Source organism: Pseudonaja textilis, chromosome Z (genome assembly GCF_049901715.1).
Source record: "Pseudonaja textilis isolate UNSWEBS1 chromosome Z, rPseTex1.2, whole genome shotgun sequence".
NCBI classification, from domain to species: Eukaryota; Metazoa; Chordata; class Lepidosauria; order Squamata; family Elapidae; genus Pseudonaja; species Pseudonaja textilis.
The window spans coordinates 84,395,563-84,414,418 of NC_142008.1; the positions used below are offsets into that span (position 1 = coordinate 84,395,563).

At 36.1% G+C, this 18,856-nt stretch overlaps 2 protein-coding genes across 7 annotated transcripts in view; one reads left to right on the forward strand and one right to left on the reverse strand.

The window, feature by feature from the left end:
* LIMD2 (LIM domain containing 2) overlaps positions 1–18,856 on the forward strand; it is a 45,118-nt gene that overhangs the window by 19,712 nt on the left and 6,550 nt on the right. For 2 of the 5 annotated variants that reach the window (XM_026717268.2, XM_026717267.2), the window contains exons 4-6: positions 5,909–6,048; positions 7,008–7,150; positions 14,991–17,470. In XM_026717268.2, the coding sequence (XP_026573053.1) occupies positions 5,909–6,048; positions 7,008–7,150; positions 14,991–15,061 (354 nt within the window). In that variant the 3' untranslated portion in view covers positions 15,062–17,470. Of the gene's footprint in view, positions 1–5,908; positions 6,049–7,007; positions 8,524–14,990; positions 17,471–18,856 lie in introns of those variants that run through there. The other 3 variants (XM_087917355.1, XM_087917354.1, XM_087917353.1) reach the window with 2 other exon arrangements.
* MAP3K3 (mitogen-activated protein kinase kinase kinase 3) overlaps positions 8,854–18,856 on the reverse strand; it is a 56,791-nt gene continuing 46,788 nt past the window's right edge. For both annotated transcript variants that reach the window (XM_026717265.2, XM_087917335.1), the window contains one exon: positions 8,854–13,032. In XM_026717265.2, the coding sequence (XP_026573050.1) occupies positions 12,804–13,032 (229 nt within the window). In that variant the 3' untranslated portion in view covers positions 8,854–12,803. The remainder of the gene's footprint in view (positions 13,033–18,856) is intronic.

Genomic DNA, 18,856 nt, shown 5'->3' on the forward strand with positions numbered 1-18,856 from the left:
TAGGTGATAGTGGGCACCTTTGTCTTGTTCCTTTTCTTATATCAATAGAGTCTGTCAGTTCTCCCTCTATCATTACCTTTGCCGTTTGCTTATGATATGTAGCTTCTATTGCTTGGATGAATTTTTTACCAAAACCCATCTGTTCCAACTGTAATAACATGAATCGCCAATTCACATTATCAAATGCCTTCTGTGCATCTAGAAATATCAAAGCCATTTGTTTTTCAGGGTATGCCTTGTAGTATTCCAAAGTGTCCAAGGTTATTCTCATATTATCTTTAATTTGTCTCTTTGGCAGAAATCCATTTTGATCAGGATGGATAAAATTGTTTAAGTATTTTTTAAGTCTTTCTGCCAATATTGAAGCAAAAATTTTATAACCTGCGTTTAGTAAGGAAATAGGTCCATAGTTCTTGATTTGTAATAGATCGGCCTCCTCTTTTGGGACAAGTGTAATATAAGCTTCTGACCTTGATTTAGGTATCTTCTTCTTTAACATAACTTCATTCATTGTAGTGTTTTATAAAATTCTGCCGGAAGTCCATCTGGGCCTGGTGCCTTTCCATTATTTTGCTTCTTGAGTGCTTCAGTTAACTCCATCATCGTTATATTGCTTTCTAACATTGTTTCAATCTCTTTAGGTATCTGTGGTAAATTAGCATTCTGTAAATACTGTTTAACTCTTTCCTCATCAATATTCTCTTGTGTGTATAGTTTCCCATAATAGTCTCATGTGATTTCCTTCTTCTCTTTACTAGCATAGCAAACTTGGCCTTGGTCATCTATTAATTGCAATATTTTCCTTGATTCTTTCTCCTTTCTCAATTTATATGCTAACCATCTACCTGGTGTATTTGCATCTTCAAAGTAGTTCTGTTTAGCACCTCTGATTTTCTGTGCTAATTCTTCTTTTTCTATTAGACCCACTTTTTGTTTAATTATATCCATTTTTAACTTAATGTCCTTTTTCTGTGGCATTTTCTGTAGCTCTTTTCCAAGTCCTTATACTCATCTTCTAATGCCTTAGAGGCTAGTCTTTTCTTAGTATTTCTTTTCCTTGTATAGTCTATTATCAAGCCTCTGGCATATGCCTTCATTGTATCCCATACATTCTGGATTGATGTATCTTCTTTTTTGTGTTCTCTAAAGAAGAAAACCAGTTCTTTCTCCATTCTCTGTATGAAGTCTTTTTCTTTTAGTATAGTGTTATTTAACGTCTATCTAGATCTTCTTCTTTGTCCTTTCCATTTAATTGTCATTGGATTGTGATCTACCCAAGTACTTGTTTCAATATTTATTTCTTGAATATTAGCTAACAATTCTGTTGACATCCATATCATATCTATTCTGGACCATGATAAATTTCTATTTGAGTAGAAGGTGTATTGTTTAGTTTTAGCATTTCTTTCTCTCCATGTATCTTTTAAGTTTATTTCATCTACCATTTTAAAAGAAGATTTAGGGAGAATCTTTCTGTATTGCTTTGTTTTTTTCTGTGCTGTATAGTCCAGTTTATTATCTACAATTCCATTAAAATCTCCCATCATAACTATATTAGCATAGTCCGGTTCAATTATTTTCATATGTAATTTTTTATAAAATTCTTCTTGATTGTCATTCGGGGCATAGATTGCAATCAGGAGTGCTTTCATATTATTGTCCATTATTTCCACCATTAGTATTCTTCCATCGTCATCAGTATAGATCAATTTCGCTGGGATAATATCTTCAATGTATAAAACCACTTCTCTTTTCTTGCATTGTGTCAAAGAAGTAAATATTTTCCCTAATTTTGGCTGTATCAACAATTGTTCATATTACTTTTTGATATGTATTTCTTGTAGGCAGATTATATCAAATTTTAATTTCTCAAATTTATGGAAAGTTTTCCTTCTTTTAACAGCTGAGTTAAGTCCATTTATATTAATTGTAATCAGTTTTGTCTCTTCCATGGTTATATTTTGTAGTTAGGTTTAGCAGCTCTCGTAGATCTTGGTTCACATTGTTCTTTGGCTTCCACCTTTCCACCTACTGCACCTTCTTCTTTTTCAGTCACCATTTGGCAGTCCTCTTGGAATTCAATTAGTGAGATTTCTTTTTCTGCCTCTTCCTCTTTCCCTCCAAAAAATCATGTGTAAAATGATTCAGCTTTCTCAATTGAGTCAATTCTATGTCTCTGTTCTTGCCATGTGAACATTAAACCTTCTGGAATCAGCCATCTATAATTCACCTCTTTTTAAAGTAGCATTTTGGTCAGAAATCAGTGTTCTCTTCATCTCTCACACTTTTCTGGGTACTTGTTTCAGGATCACAATCTCCTTGTCTTTATATTTCAATGTTTTCTCTCTTGCCACTTGCAATATTTCCATTTTAATGGCTTTCTTTGTAAATCTGATGTGAACTTCTCTTGGTAGGCTATTTCTCATTGCATATCTAGTGAAGACTCGATAAACCTCATCTATTCCATCCATCATCTTCTCTTTAGTAATTTCCAAAGCTTCAGCCAAAATTTCTATCATTATCTCAGCTAGGTTTTGTCCCTTTTCTTCCTCTATGTTTTGGAATCTGAGATAAAATTCTGATCTGTCCATCTCCCATCTCAGCATCCCACTTTTATCTTGTTCAACTACAGTTAATCTGCTTTCAGTATCCCCAATCTTCTTATCTCTTTGTTTGTCTTCTTCTTCAATTTTTTGGAATCTCTCATCATACTTCATCATCATTTGTTGAATCTTCTCCAAAGATATTTGAAAAGATATTTTAAAAGATGACTAAAAGGGAGTCTCTGGCCTAGAATATTATAAAGTCAAAAGGAAAGAAAGAATAGGTGAAAGAAGAAAAAAAAACCAGTCCAGTTTGAAAATATAAAATCAGGTGCAGAAAATCCAGCAATGAGAAAAAAAAATTACTTTGACATTCCTGTTTAAAATTGCCGCTTAATCACTTCTGTCAAAACTTTTACAGAATCTTTTCCTTAGGGTGTCCTTTCAAATCTTAAAGTAAAGCAAAAGTTCTCACCAAACTGGCACACTCTCTCTTTTTATTCTCTTCCATTTCAGAGCTGTCCCAACTTCAGCAGCTTTAATGATTGCCTCTTTGTCACTGGCAAAAAGAGCTTCTCCTGGATCTACCAGGAACTTTGTGGTATCCTGGGATAGACAGGATGTGCTCTTTGCATTCACCGTCTCTTTGGGACGGTTTAGATCCAATTGGACTGTCCAGGAGCAAAGATATCGGCAGCGATCTCAGACCTCCAAGATCACATGCCGTATCGTCGCGATGCCAGCTCCGCCCTCTCATTTTCCTAGTATGTTTTGATAGCGTATTAGTAACCTATGTATGATTTGACTGCTTATAGTAACCTATGACTATCACTAAGTGTTGTACCTTATGATTCTTGATGAATGTGTTTTATTTTTTCTTATGTACACTGAAAGTATATGCCCCAAAGACAAATTCCTTGTGTGTCCAATCACATTTGGCCAATAAAGAATTCTATTCTATTCTATTCTATTCTGTTCTGTTCTGTTCTGTTCTGTTCTGTTCTATTCTATTTAAACTTTATTAATACTGGCAGTTTTGATGTTTTTGGGCAATTGGGGTACTGGAATCTTGGTGGAATCTTGAGTAAATTAAATCATTACAAAATGTTTCAATGGGAAAACAATCACAGTTCATAAAGAAATATTATTGATGTTTCAATGTGTTCAGGAAGATATGACAGGGAATCATAGAGAGATGATGGAACTGATGCAGGCTACAGATGTGAGACTAGAAAACCCCCAGCAAATGATAATAAAATATGAACAAAAAATTCAGAAAATAGAGGAGAAATCAGAAGGCGCTGAGGAAAAAATAGAGATAAATCAAAAATAACACAAGTAGATAAAGATATGGAAGAAATAGTAATAATTCTTAAAATGGAACAGATAGATTACTTTTTAAGAACTCAAAATATAGAAGGGAATGAAGAGAAAGATCTCCCAAAAGTGATTAAAGAATTATAGATGGGTGCTCTAGAGATTCAACAGCAAGGAAGTAGATGAAATACTTAGATTAAATAAGTGTGAAGTAAGAAAATACCCCAAGGGAAAAACATGAAAGATTTACCAAAAAGTCAGTAAGAGTTGAAATTCCCAAAAAAACAAGAGATGATGGATAGATATAGAATACTTCTTAATATGGTGGCTATTTTTTTAAGAGTTAGAATAAAGATGTAGAAAGTAAAAATTTGGAAAACAGTATTATATATATTGATATATAATAGAGTATATTATAACTATAATATATACACAAATATTAGAAGTTGAAAGATGATGATTATGTATATTTAAACAGTACCATTATTAGTATTGTATATAAAGTATATCGACCCAAACAATACATTGTTCACTAAGCACTTATGGATGTTAAAGAAAAAAACCATAAATAAAATTACAAAAGAAAAAGAAAATATTTTGAATCGGTAAACAGAAGTTGCTCAGATACACAAAAAGCTACTATCCTCTACATATTCTGTGACCACAACTAAGGCCTCAGATAATCTGTCCACCTTGGCTTCAAGAAATCCTACGTGGAAGCCAAGTAGTTCTATTACAAAAGTGTTTCTCAATTTTAGCAATTTTAAGATGTGTGGACTTCAACTGCCACTATTCTCCAGTCAGCATTCTGGAATGAGACTTCATGCTCTGGGAACTCTGAAATACAATATGAAGTCCATACACCTTAAAGTGTCAAGGTTGAGGAATACTGCATTTGGCTCTTGGACATTCAGTGTATTAATGAAATTGTTCTTTCTAGCTTTTTGTTTAATAATAAATTGAAATACTTAAATAAGCACAGATATTAATGAAATAACCAGAGTTTTGCTTGAGTCAAAATACAAGTGAGAAGATTGCTGTTAACTGCAGTTTCTCATTCTAACCCCTCTTTAAGGACAGACAGCACCATGTAAGACATACTGTGTGTAATCACTGTTAGTAAGCCATCCTGATCCTAAAAGGCTCAGAATTGATGTGCCTATCAAAATGAGCAGAACTGTCAAAGGTAATGCCTATCATCTTTTCAGATCACATTCTTGTATCCTACTGTTCAACGTATTTGTAGAATATATGAAAACAGCAATAAAATAATTCACCCTCAGACAGAAACAACATTTAAAGCAGAGTTTGTAATCATTCTCTTTATTATTTTTAAGCCTGTTTTGAAAATTAAAGCTCTCTTTTTAGATGTATTTTAAAAATATCTTCCCTAAATGCCAGTTGAATTCAGAATATGGATTTCCATGTGTGTTTTAAAATGAAAAAAAAGGTGTAAAAATTATGATTGAGGATTGTGCTTGTGATAAGTCCTTTGCAATGATTTTCAACAGCATTTTGGTTTCTACTAAATAAATATTTGTGGCGCAGTGGTTGGAATGCAGTATTTCAGGCTGACTCTGTCCACTGCCAGGAGTTCGATCTTGAGGTTGACTCAGGTTTCCATCCACCTGAGGTGAGAGTAAAATGATTGTTGGGGGCAATATGCTGACTCTATAAACCACTCAGAGAGTGCTGTAAAGCATTGCAGAATGGTATATAAGTCCATGTGCTATTGCTATTATTAAATATTTCATTCTGAATTCCAGCTTCCTGTACTTTTAGATTTGGAACATTCTCCATAAACTACTTATTTCAGCTATTAAAATACTTAATATTAAACCAGGGTGCCTCTTAAGACTGCTTTTATTTACTATTAGCTGAACATAACTGAAGTTTGGCATACAAGTCAAGTATGCTGTATTCAGACTGCTTTGAAATTGTATCTTCACAATTAAATCACTGGTAATTGTACATTGTTCCTTTTCCCTTGCTGCCTCCTCTCCTGGAACTTACTTTCACCCACATCACCTTTTACTCTTGTCATCCAGTCATTCAGCCTGAAGGCCCAGGTGAAAGAGACATGCAATGCCTGCCAGAAAACTGTCTATCCTATGGAGCGCCTGGTGGCTGATAAATTTGTCTTCCATAACTACTGCTTTTGCTGTAAGCATTGCCACACCAAGCTAAGGTAAGGGAAAAGTGATAAACTTTTCTATTTTGCTTTGTGTGTGGGAGCAGTGTAAAGGGAATATGTGGGTCAATCTCCTGGTTGTTGACTCTTATCATTCCCAATAGCCACCATTAATTATAATTCCCTCCACCTCATTTAGCAGCCTAATAAAGAACTGGGAACAGATTGTTTTGATATGACATCTCATATTTTTTCCTCAGCCTCTGTACCATGTACTGAATGTTACCCAGACTGTGAAAAATATGGTTGGCTTGAATCAGAGCAGTATTTTTTCCCCTTGAAGGGCAATCATATCGAAGTTCCTTAAGGTCCCAATTTTTCAGCTTTAGACACTTTTTAACATTTAAAGCACAGGGAGAAAGGCATTAATATTTTCTCAGTCTGCTATTAAAACAAATGAAACAGAAGACTCCACTCTAAGAAAAAAAAAATCCACTTGCAGAGGATCTCAGCTGATCTTGAAAAAGTTAAGCAGAGTTGGGCATGCTTTGTACCTGAAGGTAAACTGAAGTTGAAAATTATCTCAGAAAAAAGTAATGGCAAAATAATTCTGTGCTTTGCCAAGAAAATCATTTGGACATTGAGCTTACATCAAACAAGTCTTTACTAAGCTTAGTAGGAATTGTGGAAAAAACAGTACTAAATTAGGTTTCTTTCTGCATTCTGACATGGAGAAATATAAGCACTTATGGCATTTAAACATTTAAACGACTTTGCAGCTCTTTTTCCTGAATTAATAGTACAATAATTATACTTCCTCTGTGGGGTGAGATCTCATGCTCTTATTAGTACATATGATGGCAAAATCTGAAAGATGTTATGTTGTAAATTCTCAGGAAGGGCGCAGCAATAGACTTGTAAGTTTCATTTTCATAGTTTAACTGCCATTATATTAGTTTTCTTCCATTTTTCAGACCTTTTGTAGTAAACCCTAACTCATTCTTATTTCTATTCAGCTTGGGTAGTTATGCAGCTCTCCATGGGGAATTCTACTGCAAGCCACATTACCAGCAGCTGTTCAAGAGCAAAGGCAACTATGACGAAGGTTTTGGACGCAAGCAGCACAAGCAACTGTGGCTGCAGAAAGAGGTGGAGAATGGTACAGATACAGCATGACCCATAGCCTATAGTTCCCCACTTTGAGATCTTTGATATGGGGATGAACTGAGCTGATGGAGAGCAGGGGTAATTGCAAGATGGCTAGGAGCAGGAAAGACTAAGTAGGAATGAACCATAGATTTAATGGACTGTGGAAAGAACTAAGCATCCAAAAAACTACACAGACATGTTGATAAATGGGAAATTTTGCTTTATTCATGGAAAAGCAGGAATACTAATGCTATAAAGAGGATCAGGCCATACTAGTAATGGAATTAGTTAGGATTGTAGCTAAACAGTTTGACTAGACAAGCTGTAAATATGATATTTCATACTGTACATCTCCTTAAGTCAAAAGTCTATGACTAAACTTTATTCCATATAATACGTTAAAATACAACCAGTCTCCCTTTTAGCAATCAGTATCCTAATAGGTTGACCTGGGTGTTGCTTTCCTTACTCTTGAAGTTCGACTAAAAGAAAATTTTCCAACAGGCTTTAACCAATTCTTAGATACTCTTTTTATATCCAGTTTTGAAGATGGAGCATTACCTATTCCCAATATCTGGCCATTTGGATAAACAAATTGTGCAAATAGGCAACATGTTGAATTCTGACTGTGCATTTACTTAGAATCCTGATTGTAGCCTGTTATCTTCTTTCTTATGGGGAGGCTGTGTGCTTCTGCTGCAGACCCCTTACATGTCTAGGGTAAAGTAAAGATGCAAATATTCAAGCTTTAGAAATTCTAAACAACGAAATAGAAAATACAACTTTTGGAATTTCAAGGAGGCATATAAAAGACACCCCTGGACATTAAAAGTTGTGGGGTTAGAATTGGTTTTAGCAGTTACAGAAGCATGTGTTATTAGTCCAAAACCATGAGGAACTTAAGTCTGAAAGGGGACTGCAGACCTTGCATCCTAGTTCTCATCAGCTATGTTCTATCCATTCAGCCTTAAACTCTGGGGAAGAATTCAGTGTCTATCTTTTATATCTGCCTTTTCAGTGGTACGTGATAAGCTGAAGTACATTTGTGGTGTTTGTGTCCAGAGCTGCACTGTCTTATTTTTGTAATATAGGTTTTCTGAGCTTTTCTTCTTTGATGTCATTTATGAAAGTTTTGAGAGATGAAAATGTGCAAATGTTCTACTTCAGTTTCCAACAGATTTCTTGAAACAAGAACAAGAAACATGTTCTGCCTGGGAGAACAATCCGGTCATCATTGTATGCATTAAAAAAACAGGAGTTTAATATCACTGGCTAGAAGAAAAGCTGTGGTCCACACACAATTCATATAAAGCATGTCAGATGGCATGTTCAGCAGCTTTAAAACATATCTTCCTTAATAAAAGATATAGTGTTTGGTGCCTACATTCGAGAATATACCGAAAAATGTGCTTAGCAGGCTATGACAGATGATGAGCAACTTTAAAAGTGCTAAGTATACCTTTCTCACATTTAAACGAATCCCACAAGTCAAAACCACATAGGAATGCTTCATTTCCCTGGTTGTGGATTTCAAAAAGAACATCTGATGAAATAACTTATTGAATTTTAAAAAGTGTGAGACAATTTTCACAATCACACTATGATAGTATGGCTATTTTGAGAATTCATAGTATGTTTTTTGCAGAATAGAGCTACTGAGCACTTGGATATTCAAGCAGCCTCCAATAATACAAGATGTAGTAGCACACATAATTAGCTGAAAATTATATTTTATTGTAAATAAAAGTTACACATTGGCCTGGCTTTGCACTGCAAGCCTCAGTTATCATAGAAATTCATAAAAATTAGAAACAGACAAGTACTTCAAGGTCTTCTGTATACTCCAGGTCCAAATGATAAATCACAGAATGTTCTTCAAAGCTCTTTTTTTGAGTTTCATTAAATTAAAATATTTGTTCTAGCACTGGCAGTGTTAAAATATACAGAAGGCTGCAAACTTAATTACCCAATCTCAGTAATTTCCTGGGTAAATTTGGTTGAAGTCAGACATACCATCACATTCAAAAATATAAATCCAAAGATTTGATGTGAAGAGGATCTCAGACTAGCTGTGAAATCTTAAAGAAATTTGCCTCCAAACAACGCAATCTATATTTTTTTGCCATCTGTGAACCTTCCAAATCATATACTAAAGTTGCCCACATATATGAGGCAATTCAGGAAAGGTAATAAGATACATGTCTTAAGGGAATAGCTTCTAGACAAACGGTATTTTAAATGTATGCTGTTTAGCAGAAAAGTGGCTGGTGAAGCTGGAGTATACAGAATCGTCGTACCAAGCCTAAACCCATTTTTGTTTCCTTGCTTATAATTACAGTTCTATGAGAGAATTTGCAAATATCCTTTTCCTCTCACTCTCTCATTTGCACTGATGAGAATCAGAAACTTCCAAAAGCAAATCTGCATGATGTATTCCTCAGGAGGTCATAAAGCGTTCACAAGAGAAATTCCTAAGGGGCCTTTTATAAAGCAAAAATAATGAAAGTCTGGAAATAGTTGGCATAAAAGATAAATTATAAAAGAAAAGGGACATTTTTAAGGCTAAAATTTTTTATGCATTTATCTGGAAGTAAGCATTCCTGAATTATTAGATGTTGTAGAACTCCAGTGAATATTATCTAGAAGGACAAATTTATTGCACTGAGTAGCAGTATATCAATGTTAACATTTCAGATATTGCAAAGACTGTTTCCTACATCATGGCCTTCTTTCTCAGATTATCAGTATGCTATTTATTTTACACACACACACACACAGAGTTTAAAATAGAAATTTAAATGCAACAGATATGCAGACATTAAAAAGTTGTGAGACCAATATGTGAAATCTATTTTAAAATGAGGTTACACTAGGACTGTGCAACCTCACTGTTGTTTTGTGAAGCAATTGCAATAAGTTCGAAGAAGACTTTGTGTGTTATATCAACAGTAACACACGAGACTGATGGTCTCTAATATATCTAATTTGCGGCTTTCTATTATTCCAAATTGCCATTTCTATATTGTTATTCTGTTTCACTTACCCCACCCCCCCCAAATTTTTTTTAGCAAGGAAACAAAAAGGCATTTTGACCTGATACATCTTGTAATAAACAGTAATCAAAATCTTTGCAAAACCAGCTGCTTTTTTCCCCCTTTTAAAAATTCACAAAGATGTCAATTTCTCCCTCCCCATTCCATAATAATTGCTGTACACATATATAAACATAAACAGGTATGGCATAAATAAAAAGTATGAGACATCATAATTTCTTTACATGAAGTAAAATGCTTAATAAGAAAGTGATATAAATATATTTATAAAAGTGCACTGCTGACCATATGAATAATGCTTTGGCTTATTATGCTTATCCACCCAGTGAGGAGCCAAGGCAACATATCATATTCTCAAAGATGAGGGACCAACTCTGTTGCTGGTTATTTGCTGAAATCAAAGGAAACACCATAACTCAACGTTGTTGTCTTGAAAAAGAGTATTTGTGTTTTACAAACCAAGACCTACAGACATGTTGGCAAATGAACTAAAAAAGGAAATCACGGTAGCATTTTTAGATCCATACAGATACTTATGTAACTTATATAACTTTATTTGTTATAAAGCCATAGACATTCTTAAGCAAATATGACAGAAAATTTGAGTACAAGAAGATACTTGGTCTGGCCTTTTGGCACAACTACAAGACTGGAGACAGCAGAAAAGAACTGCTTTTACCTGCATATCAATTGCAATTCTGCCTTAAAAGAAGTCCTGCAAATTGAATGAAAGCACTGCTCCCCCCACCCACTTTAACATCTGAGACTGGTAGGTGGGTTGCAATCTTGTTACAAACCACCACATGCAACTTTGTATAAAGTGACAGATGAGACTGAATCTCAGTTTTGCAGAGGTGCAAACACTTGACAAATGGGTGGCTAGAGCAAGGGTAGATTAATATATATATCTCTGCAAGGTTAACAGCAAACACCTGAAGTATCACAAGTGGCAGAATGCTGTTTGCAAAGCAGAATCCTTTTAAACGCTCCTGGAGTGTACATGATTTGCTACATAATGAATAATGGAGATACTCCTAGATCTCATAGAGGTCCTGTCTGAGTGGTTCTAATCCAACATTTTATATAATAAAGGTATGCTGTTGGCAACCAAACATTTGAGAGATCAAGAAGTTTGCTCTCTGATTGTACTCAATTAAATCTGATAGAAGTGCCTCTTAAAAAAAAAACAAAGTTTCTTAGAAAATAATCAAGATTAACAAACTTCAGCTCTGCAGAACTATGGGAAAACATGGTCTCAAACTTTAGAAGCTATTCTTCTAAAGACCAGAAAAGCATGCAGAAAACCCAGAATGAATAAAGACAGATGAGTAATATCACTTCTCCTTGCCCCAATTTTTCCATTACAAGCACCTGGAAAAGGTAGTTCTGTTCAGTATGAACAATCCTGTCTAGGCTTAGCAGTAATACCTTGCTTCTCCTTGAAGACTGATCTTGGCAGCAATGAAATAATCTTTGGTTAGAAACTTTTGGGGGGGAGGTTATCCTGTGAAAGAGATTTGGATGGATGAAGCTATCGAATGGAGGTATACGAGACTGAATGTTTCACAGTAATTGAGATATTTTCATGTCAATTATAACTGTAGCATAATATCTTAACTGTGTAGAAGGAAAATATTTTATCCAACTAACAGCCATCTAAAGGCAGCACACTGATACCATGCTTCCTCACAATAGTCCTCACCACAATCTATTTATTGCATGATATCCTGTGCAATACAATCCATAAAATGGGCACATTCTACAATCTGGATAAATTCTGCAATTAATGTAAAATTCCATATACATTCCTCATTTTATTTACTGACTTTTGACATTCATAGAAGGAGCACCATGCCTTGCTTAGCTCCCTGTTAATTTCAAAAAATTCTTAATATCTCCCATATGAATTCCTAGTCTAATGCAATAATGCCTAGACTGCTTTAAAAAAATAGAAGTTAAAAGTGTCAAGCCCCACAATACTGATTTTCTTTTTTCCTAGACAAAAATTGAGTTAGCCCGTGATTGCTACATAGACACAGAACACACAGTTCTGCATTGCACCTTTAGACAACTGCCAGAAGGGAACTCGATTTCCTTATTTCATTCAGGGAACCTTTAATCCATCTAGATTCCATTGTACATTTGATCCATGGGAATCTCCTCCCCATTCCCATTATCCAGAAACATGGATAGAGGAGAGGGCTAAAGAGAAGGAGAAACAAGACCCTGCAACCTGAAAAGCTGTCAAACAGTGGTAATATGAGCCCAATACACATTTTTGTAGCTTTTAGCAATTCTCAGAGCCCATTTCATCTTTTTTCATTTCCCCAAGTTCCAGAGATGGATCTATAGTCAAATGAAGCATTTGAGATTGTTCCTAGCCACATGCCAAATACCATGTCACCGCATGGGTAGTGACAGAGAAAGCATCAATCCCTCAGAATGAAGATACCAAAATGAAACTGGCTGACTTCTGCATTGCCCTTGTACGCGCTGTCTTACTAGGCAAACAGAATGTCCATCTGCCAACGTTTTGGAGTGGACTCTCTGATATAGGCCACAACACTTCAGGCAACAGTATCATCTAAAAATGGAACCAGAGGCAGTAATTCAGTAGGAGAGCTGGGCAAAATGATGCTGGAGCAACTCTTCAGCTGAAGGTCTTCTCCTGGCTTCCACAAAGATCTGCCTTAAGAAGTCCCGGCAAGGTTCTGATATATGAGTAGGAAGCTGGGGGTTAGTAGGCTGTGTAGCAATCTTGAAAATGGCTGCCATAGCTTCATATTCTGCCCAGGGTGGTTTCTCAGTTAACATTTCCACAACAGTACAGGCAAGGCTCCTGGGAGGAGAAAACACAGGAAAAAAAGAGTTCAAAGTCACTTAGTGAAAAGTCCCATTGTAACTCACTATAACCATTATTCCAATACAAAAAGATACTAAAAAGGTATCTCTCAAGTAGCTGGCTTTTTTATTTTCTCATAACGGCATTTAACCCATTACAGACACTTAACAGATAGTTAGGACTCCAGAAAAAAGAAGTGCAACCAGTTTGCCTTCCACAGAAGACCTGTATATTGTGCGGGTCAGAAGGAGGGCTGATAAAATATCTACAGGACTCTCACATCTTTGATATAAACTGTTTCAGCTTCTCCCCCCCCCAGCTATAGGGCATTGCATACCAAAACAACTAGACCTAGAGATAGTTTCTTCCCTCATTCTTTATTCCGCTGAACACCTAATTCTCACAGTGCTGTTTAATGTCTAAGTATATTTATCCATGTTGTATGACAGCAGTAGTATTATTATTCTTCCCAAGCTTTTACTACTCCCTTATTAGTATCATTAATATAATTATTTTTCTGTTGCTTTGCATGTCAATAAAGCTATTCTATTCTTCTAGTTTCCTCTCCTCCTCTCCCAGTCCCAGTTCTATTTTTATTCTAATTCTAATTCTGTTCTATTATTATTATTATAGCATGTACAAAAATTAAAGGAAATCTAGTCTTGAAAAATACTGAGATGGGTATAACCATATTCATGAAATGGCACAGAGGTAGTCAAAATCTGCTCTGCATAATTCCAGAGTAATTTTGATATCTCCACAAATCCGTAGATTGTTTATCTGTAATTATAAATATTTTTGAATATTTTGTGGATTCAGATGCATGTGTTTACTATGATACATCCGTCAGAGGCAGAGAACAAGAAGTAACATCTGATCAGATTTGAGTGATAACGAAGATCCTGACAAATCAGTACTTGAAGTCATATATAATGTGAAAGGAATCAGATTAGTGTAATGATATATAGTAATTACTTGGGAGATGGGAAAAGAGATACTGTCTAAGAAATAATCAGAAAAAAACATAGTATAGCCCAGAGTTCCTAAACCTGTTTGCCCAAATGGAGCGTGTATGCCTGCACTTGTGCACGCACGCACTAGCCTGCCACTTCCGTGGTCCGCTTCTGAATGGCTCAAGGCCGGGTAGTGGGGCTGCGGCCTGGGGGCTGGGGACCCTGGTATAGCCTCATAGCAATAGCACTTACACCGCTTCACGATGCTTTACAGCTCTCTCCAAGCGGTTTACAGAGTTGGTACATTGCCCCCAACCATCTGGGTCCTCATTTTACCCACCTCGGAAAATGGAAGGCTGAGTTAACCTTGAGCCTGGTTAGAACGGAACTGCTGAACTGCAGCCAGCAGCCAGCAGAAGTAGGCTGCATTTCTTCATTCTAACCACTGCACCATCATGACTCATAATGAGCAAAGAAAAGCTCATAAGGGAACCTATCTAACTAGTCAGGCTGTAAAAAGAATGGCAGATCAGTACCATCGGACTTTTAAGTGCTGAAGCCTTATAATAAAGTGCAATTTGGTCATCTAATTCTAATATCTGATTTACTGGGGGTGGGGGAGAGAGCCTGACATGTAAAGGTCAATCAAGGCCATGAGATTTTGAGGACATTTCATTCAAATTATGAATTAGCAGCAGCATGCAAGAGGTATGGCTACAATTATCTTTATTCACTCCTTGGGTGAGAATATCTAGCAACATAATGAACCCAATATCACTTCTATAAAAGAAGGCATTGTACGGAACAGAAGTTGAACCTGCCCCAATTTACAAAGAAATCCAGAGTAGAGAAAGAAGTGTAGGCATTGAAAATGTTGTTTGTAAAAACTGAGTCAACCTGAAGCCAACCATCTGTGTAAAAATGTATCTTAATGCTGAAGATTCTGAGATGACCCAATAAATACCACTACCACACCTATGATTTATTCTCTTGGGACTACAGGTCTGTGTTGCTTGGAACTGAGGAAAGGAGCAGGTGTTATTTCAAACAACCAAGTTTGGCACCCTTTTTAGTGCTGCAAAATTGAATAGGAATGAAGTCATTCAACATTTTGGAATAGTGACGTAAAATGTTAAGTTCAGATCCTAAAAGCTAAAAATGGATATAAGACACCAACTTTTTTTCTGAACTGTACTATGATTTGACTTGTTATGTACTTTACTATTAAAAAAAAATCAACTTGCAGAGAAAATCTTCAATAAAGGCCTGAACCTCTGCTGAGATCATGGAGGATCATAACCAAGAATAAGACTTCAATATGTTATTTCCAGACAGAGACTTGGGCAGCATAATCTGCATTGTGCTGGGATGTACTGAACTATTTTGGTGTATTTAGTATAAGTGCTATTCCAATATGAAGGTGGGCGGGATATTTTTGAGCACATTCTTCAATCCTGAAGCATCTACTAAGGAATTGGACAATGATTCATTCTCTTTATTTGGCCGGTAGTAAGCGTAACAGAAGCTACTGAATTTCTTGATTCTCTGAAAACCGAAAAAGCACTCACTGAATTAATTACAAGGAATTCAGATTGAGTGTATCAGTATCCATGTCTATCCATCTATATACTGCGTTGCCAGTACCTCCAGAAATTAAGTAAGAAAGCACTATTGTTCCATTTTATTACATGAAATTGGGATTGGCCCGCCTCACCCGTGCCAGTAAAATGTGAATTCTGGCTAGCAGGTTCTAGGAGAAGGATCTTTTCTACTGTGGCTCCTTCCCTTTGGAACATTGTGCTTCAGGAGGTGAAATCTGATCCCACCCCTTTGACCTTCTAAAAGGACCTGAAAACCTTACTCTGCAAATTGGCCTCAGGGCCCCGATCAGAGTGTGTTATTTTGGAAGCGGTTAATAGATAGAGAGAATACTTTTTCTGCCCTGTGTGCATCTTGCTCCCTTTCTTGCCCCCTTTGTTAATTCTAAGTCAATTTTAATGTTAATATTTTTTAAAAAAAACCTTTTAATGTTTTATCTTGCTGCTTTTATTTTGTTATAAGCTGCCTAGAATTACCTCTAGACAAGATGGATAGCATATACATTTAATAAACAAGCAACGTGTAGGACCTGAGGAAGTAGACAGGACTATGAGTAGACACTGCCCCACCCACCCACACCCCAGGTCTTTAGATCCCTGCCTGTCCTGCCTTGTTAAAGTGGTCCAGAGGTAAGGTGCAGTGTGAGTGGGTTGTGGCAAAGATTAATTCTTGAGGGAAGGGATTGTTCTTTTACCTCTTACCCTTCTTCAAGAAGCAATTGCTGAACCCTACCATACCAGACAATTTTCATTCAGTACTATCACCTCTATTTTGGGGGAAAGGTAATTGTGCAGCAGAAGACCTTGGAAGAAGTGAATTATCTACATCCCTTTCAGTCATGATTAAGACCTGGGTATGGACAAAAACAGCACTGCTTGCATTTTTGAATGACCTCTAGTTTAGATGGGATGAGGTTCATGTATCCATGGCCTACTTGAAGCCTTAGCAGTTTTTGATACCATTGACCATGGTACCCTTCTGGATCAGTTCAGAAGATTTGGGGTAAACGGACATATTGTTGTGCTGATTTGCCTCTTTCCTTCTGGGTTGATTCCAGTTAGTGATGATTGGGAAGGAGAGGATCCTCCTTCAACTTCTGCTTTCTGGAATGCCACAAGGTTTGGTATTTTGTCCTATCCCTCATAAACATCTATGTGTGGTTGCTGAGTGAACTCACCCATCCCACTGGGTGAGATATCATCAGTACACATATGATGCACAATTCTGTATCTCCACCCTGGCAAATAAAGTGAAGCTGTGAATGTCTTATCCTAATGTTTGGAGACTGTGAAGGTCTGGGTGATTTGGCAAGCGTGAATGGCTAGATTTTGGGACTCATTGTTTCAATGACTATGCCATCTTTGGTACTGGATTGTGTTACACACATACAGATCCTATGTGCAACTTGGAGATCTTCCTAGACTCACGATCCCTGATCAATAAACAAGTGGCAGGAGGCCTATGCTGTAGGTACAATCAGCTAAGGACCTACATTTGGTGGGTCAGAGATGTGCCTTCTCTGCTATAGTGCCTGCCTTATGAAACATTATTCCTTTCCAAAATTAGATTGGCTCCATCCATATTATATTCTGAAAGGGTCTCAATACCAGACTATCTGAACAGACTTGAGGCTCCCAGGAACCAGAGACATGCTTAGATGACTCCACTATTGTACTCACACAATGTTTTTATTCCATCTTTGCCAAGATTTTGTATATCTGGTTATATAATTATTGCTATTTTCTATTTGATTTTTATTCTTTATATCTGTGATTTTGTATGTAGTTTTACCTGTTTGTTGTGCTCCTCTCAGAGTCACCTTCAGTGAGAGGGACAGCTATATAAACTTGTTTATAAATATACTAAATAAATATTTGCTCATCCATGCTAGCACTCATTGTGAAATGTAACCCATAAAAAGTTATTTCAAAATAAATATCTATCCTGAAAGTGTTTAAACTAGGATGCACGTTGGCACCTATTGACTTCTATATTAACTTAGATAAGCCAGATTTTCATTGTCCTTCACTTTCAGGCCTCAACATTCCCATCTTGCTGTACATTGATGAAGTAATTTATTCATATATCCTAATTAGCCTTAAGAGAACCATAAACGTTAATAGTCCAATATTGAAGGGAGATTGGACTAGCGGATATTAATTTTATAAAACCAGAAATTATGGCACAATAAAGCCATAGAGATGGATTACTGAAAGAAACGAAATTAACCAGGTCCAGAATGTCAAATATTGGGAATAACTTTTCACCATATGAAGATCTGGAAGGCTCTGATCTTTTTAAAAAAAAATTATTAAGTAAAGAATACTTGGATGATCATTGGCTATGAAGCTTCAATGGTTCAAAGGCTAGACCTCAACAACTAGTAAATTAATAAAATGGCATATTTAAAAATCTTCTCTAAAGGAGGAAAATTAATCTCAGCAGTTTTAAATCTTTCAGCAAAACAATTAACCCTATTTTTTAATGGCGTTTACATGCATACAAAAGAAAATCGAGACAATGCAACTAAATGGTATTCTTTCTGCTCCTAGATGTATATCCTAGGCAACTAGACGACGCAATGGAATGCCTAGAAGAGCAGTAAGGTCTTGGAAACAGACACTTATTGGCTTAGGTTCCATTGGTTCCTTTCAGGTTTAGTCCTGTTAGTTTTGGCAGATAAGCATTTCTGAAAATGGAAAGCCAAAATGATATGACATTGCTATCATATGGGTTTTTGATAGAGTTGTTTACCTCTCCAGGGTATGACTTGGCTAATCAGTATCTCCTGCAAAGGGTCAAGGATATGGAACACTAAAATGAAGTAAATAGGATTACCACAGAAAGCTTTGTTTAAATTTTTTACCTGGAACCAATAAACTAATCACACTCACTGTTCCAGAACTATAAGAAACATTATTTATAGCTAGATACAATGTTCTTCCATTTGCATTTTTAAAAGATAAATATTTTAAATTTCCCCTTGGACAAGAGAGCTTGCCCATGAGAATTGGGGAAAACTGAAACAATAAACTTCATTTTATTATATTGCCTTTCCTAGAAGTACTTGCATTTAAAATACATTAACCATGCACTGCTGGATTATCCAAGCAGACTGGAAGAAAATTAAACTATTTTGCTACTTTCAGATGTGAAATATCACATAATTCTCAGGATAGTTTACTTGTGTTGTGCTGTTTTGAAAACATGAAACAGACTATTTAACATTTTAGATGGGACAGACTGTCATAGACTATTTACCTGTATTT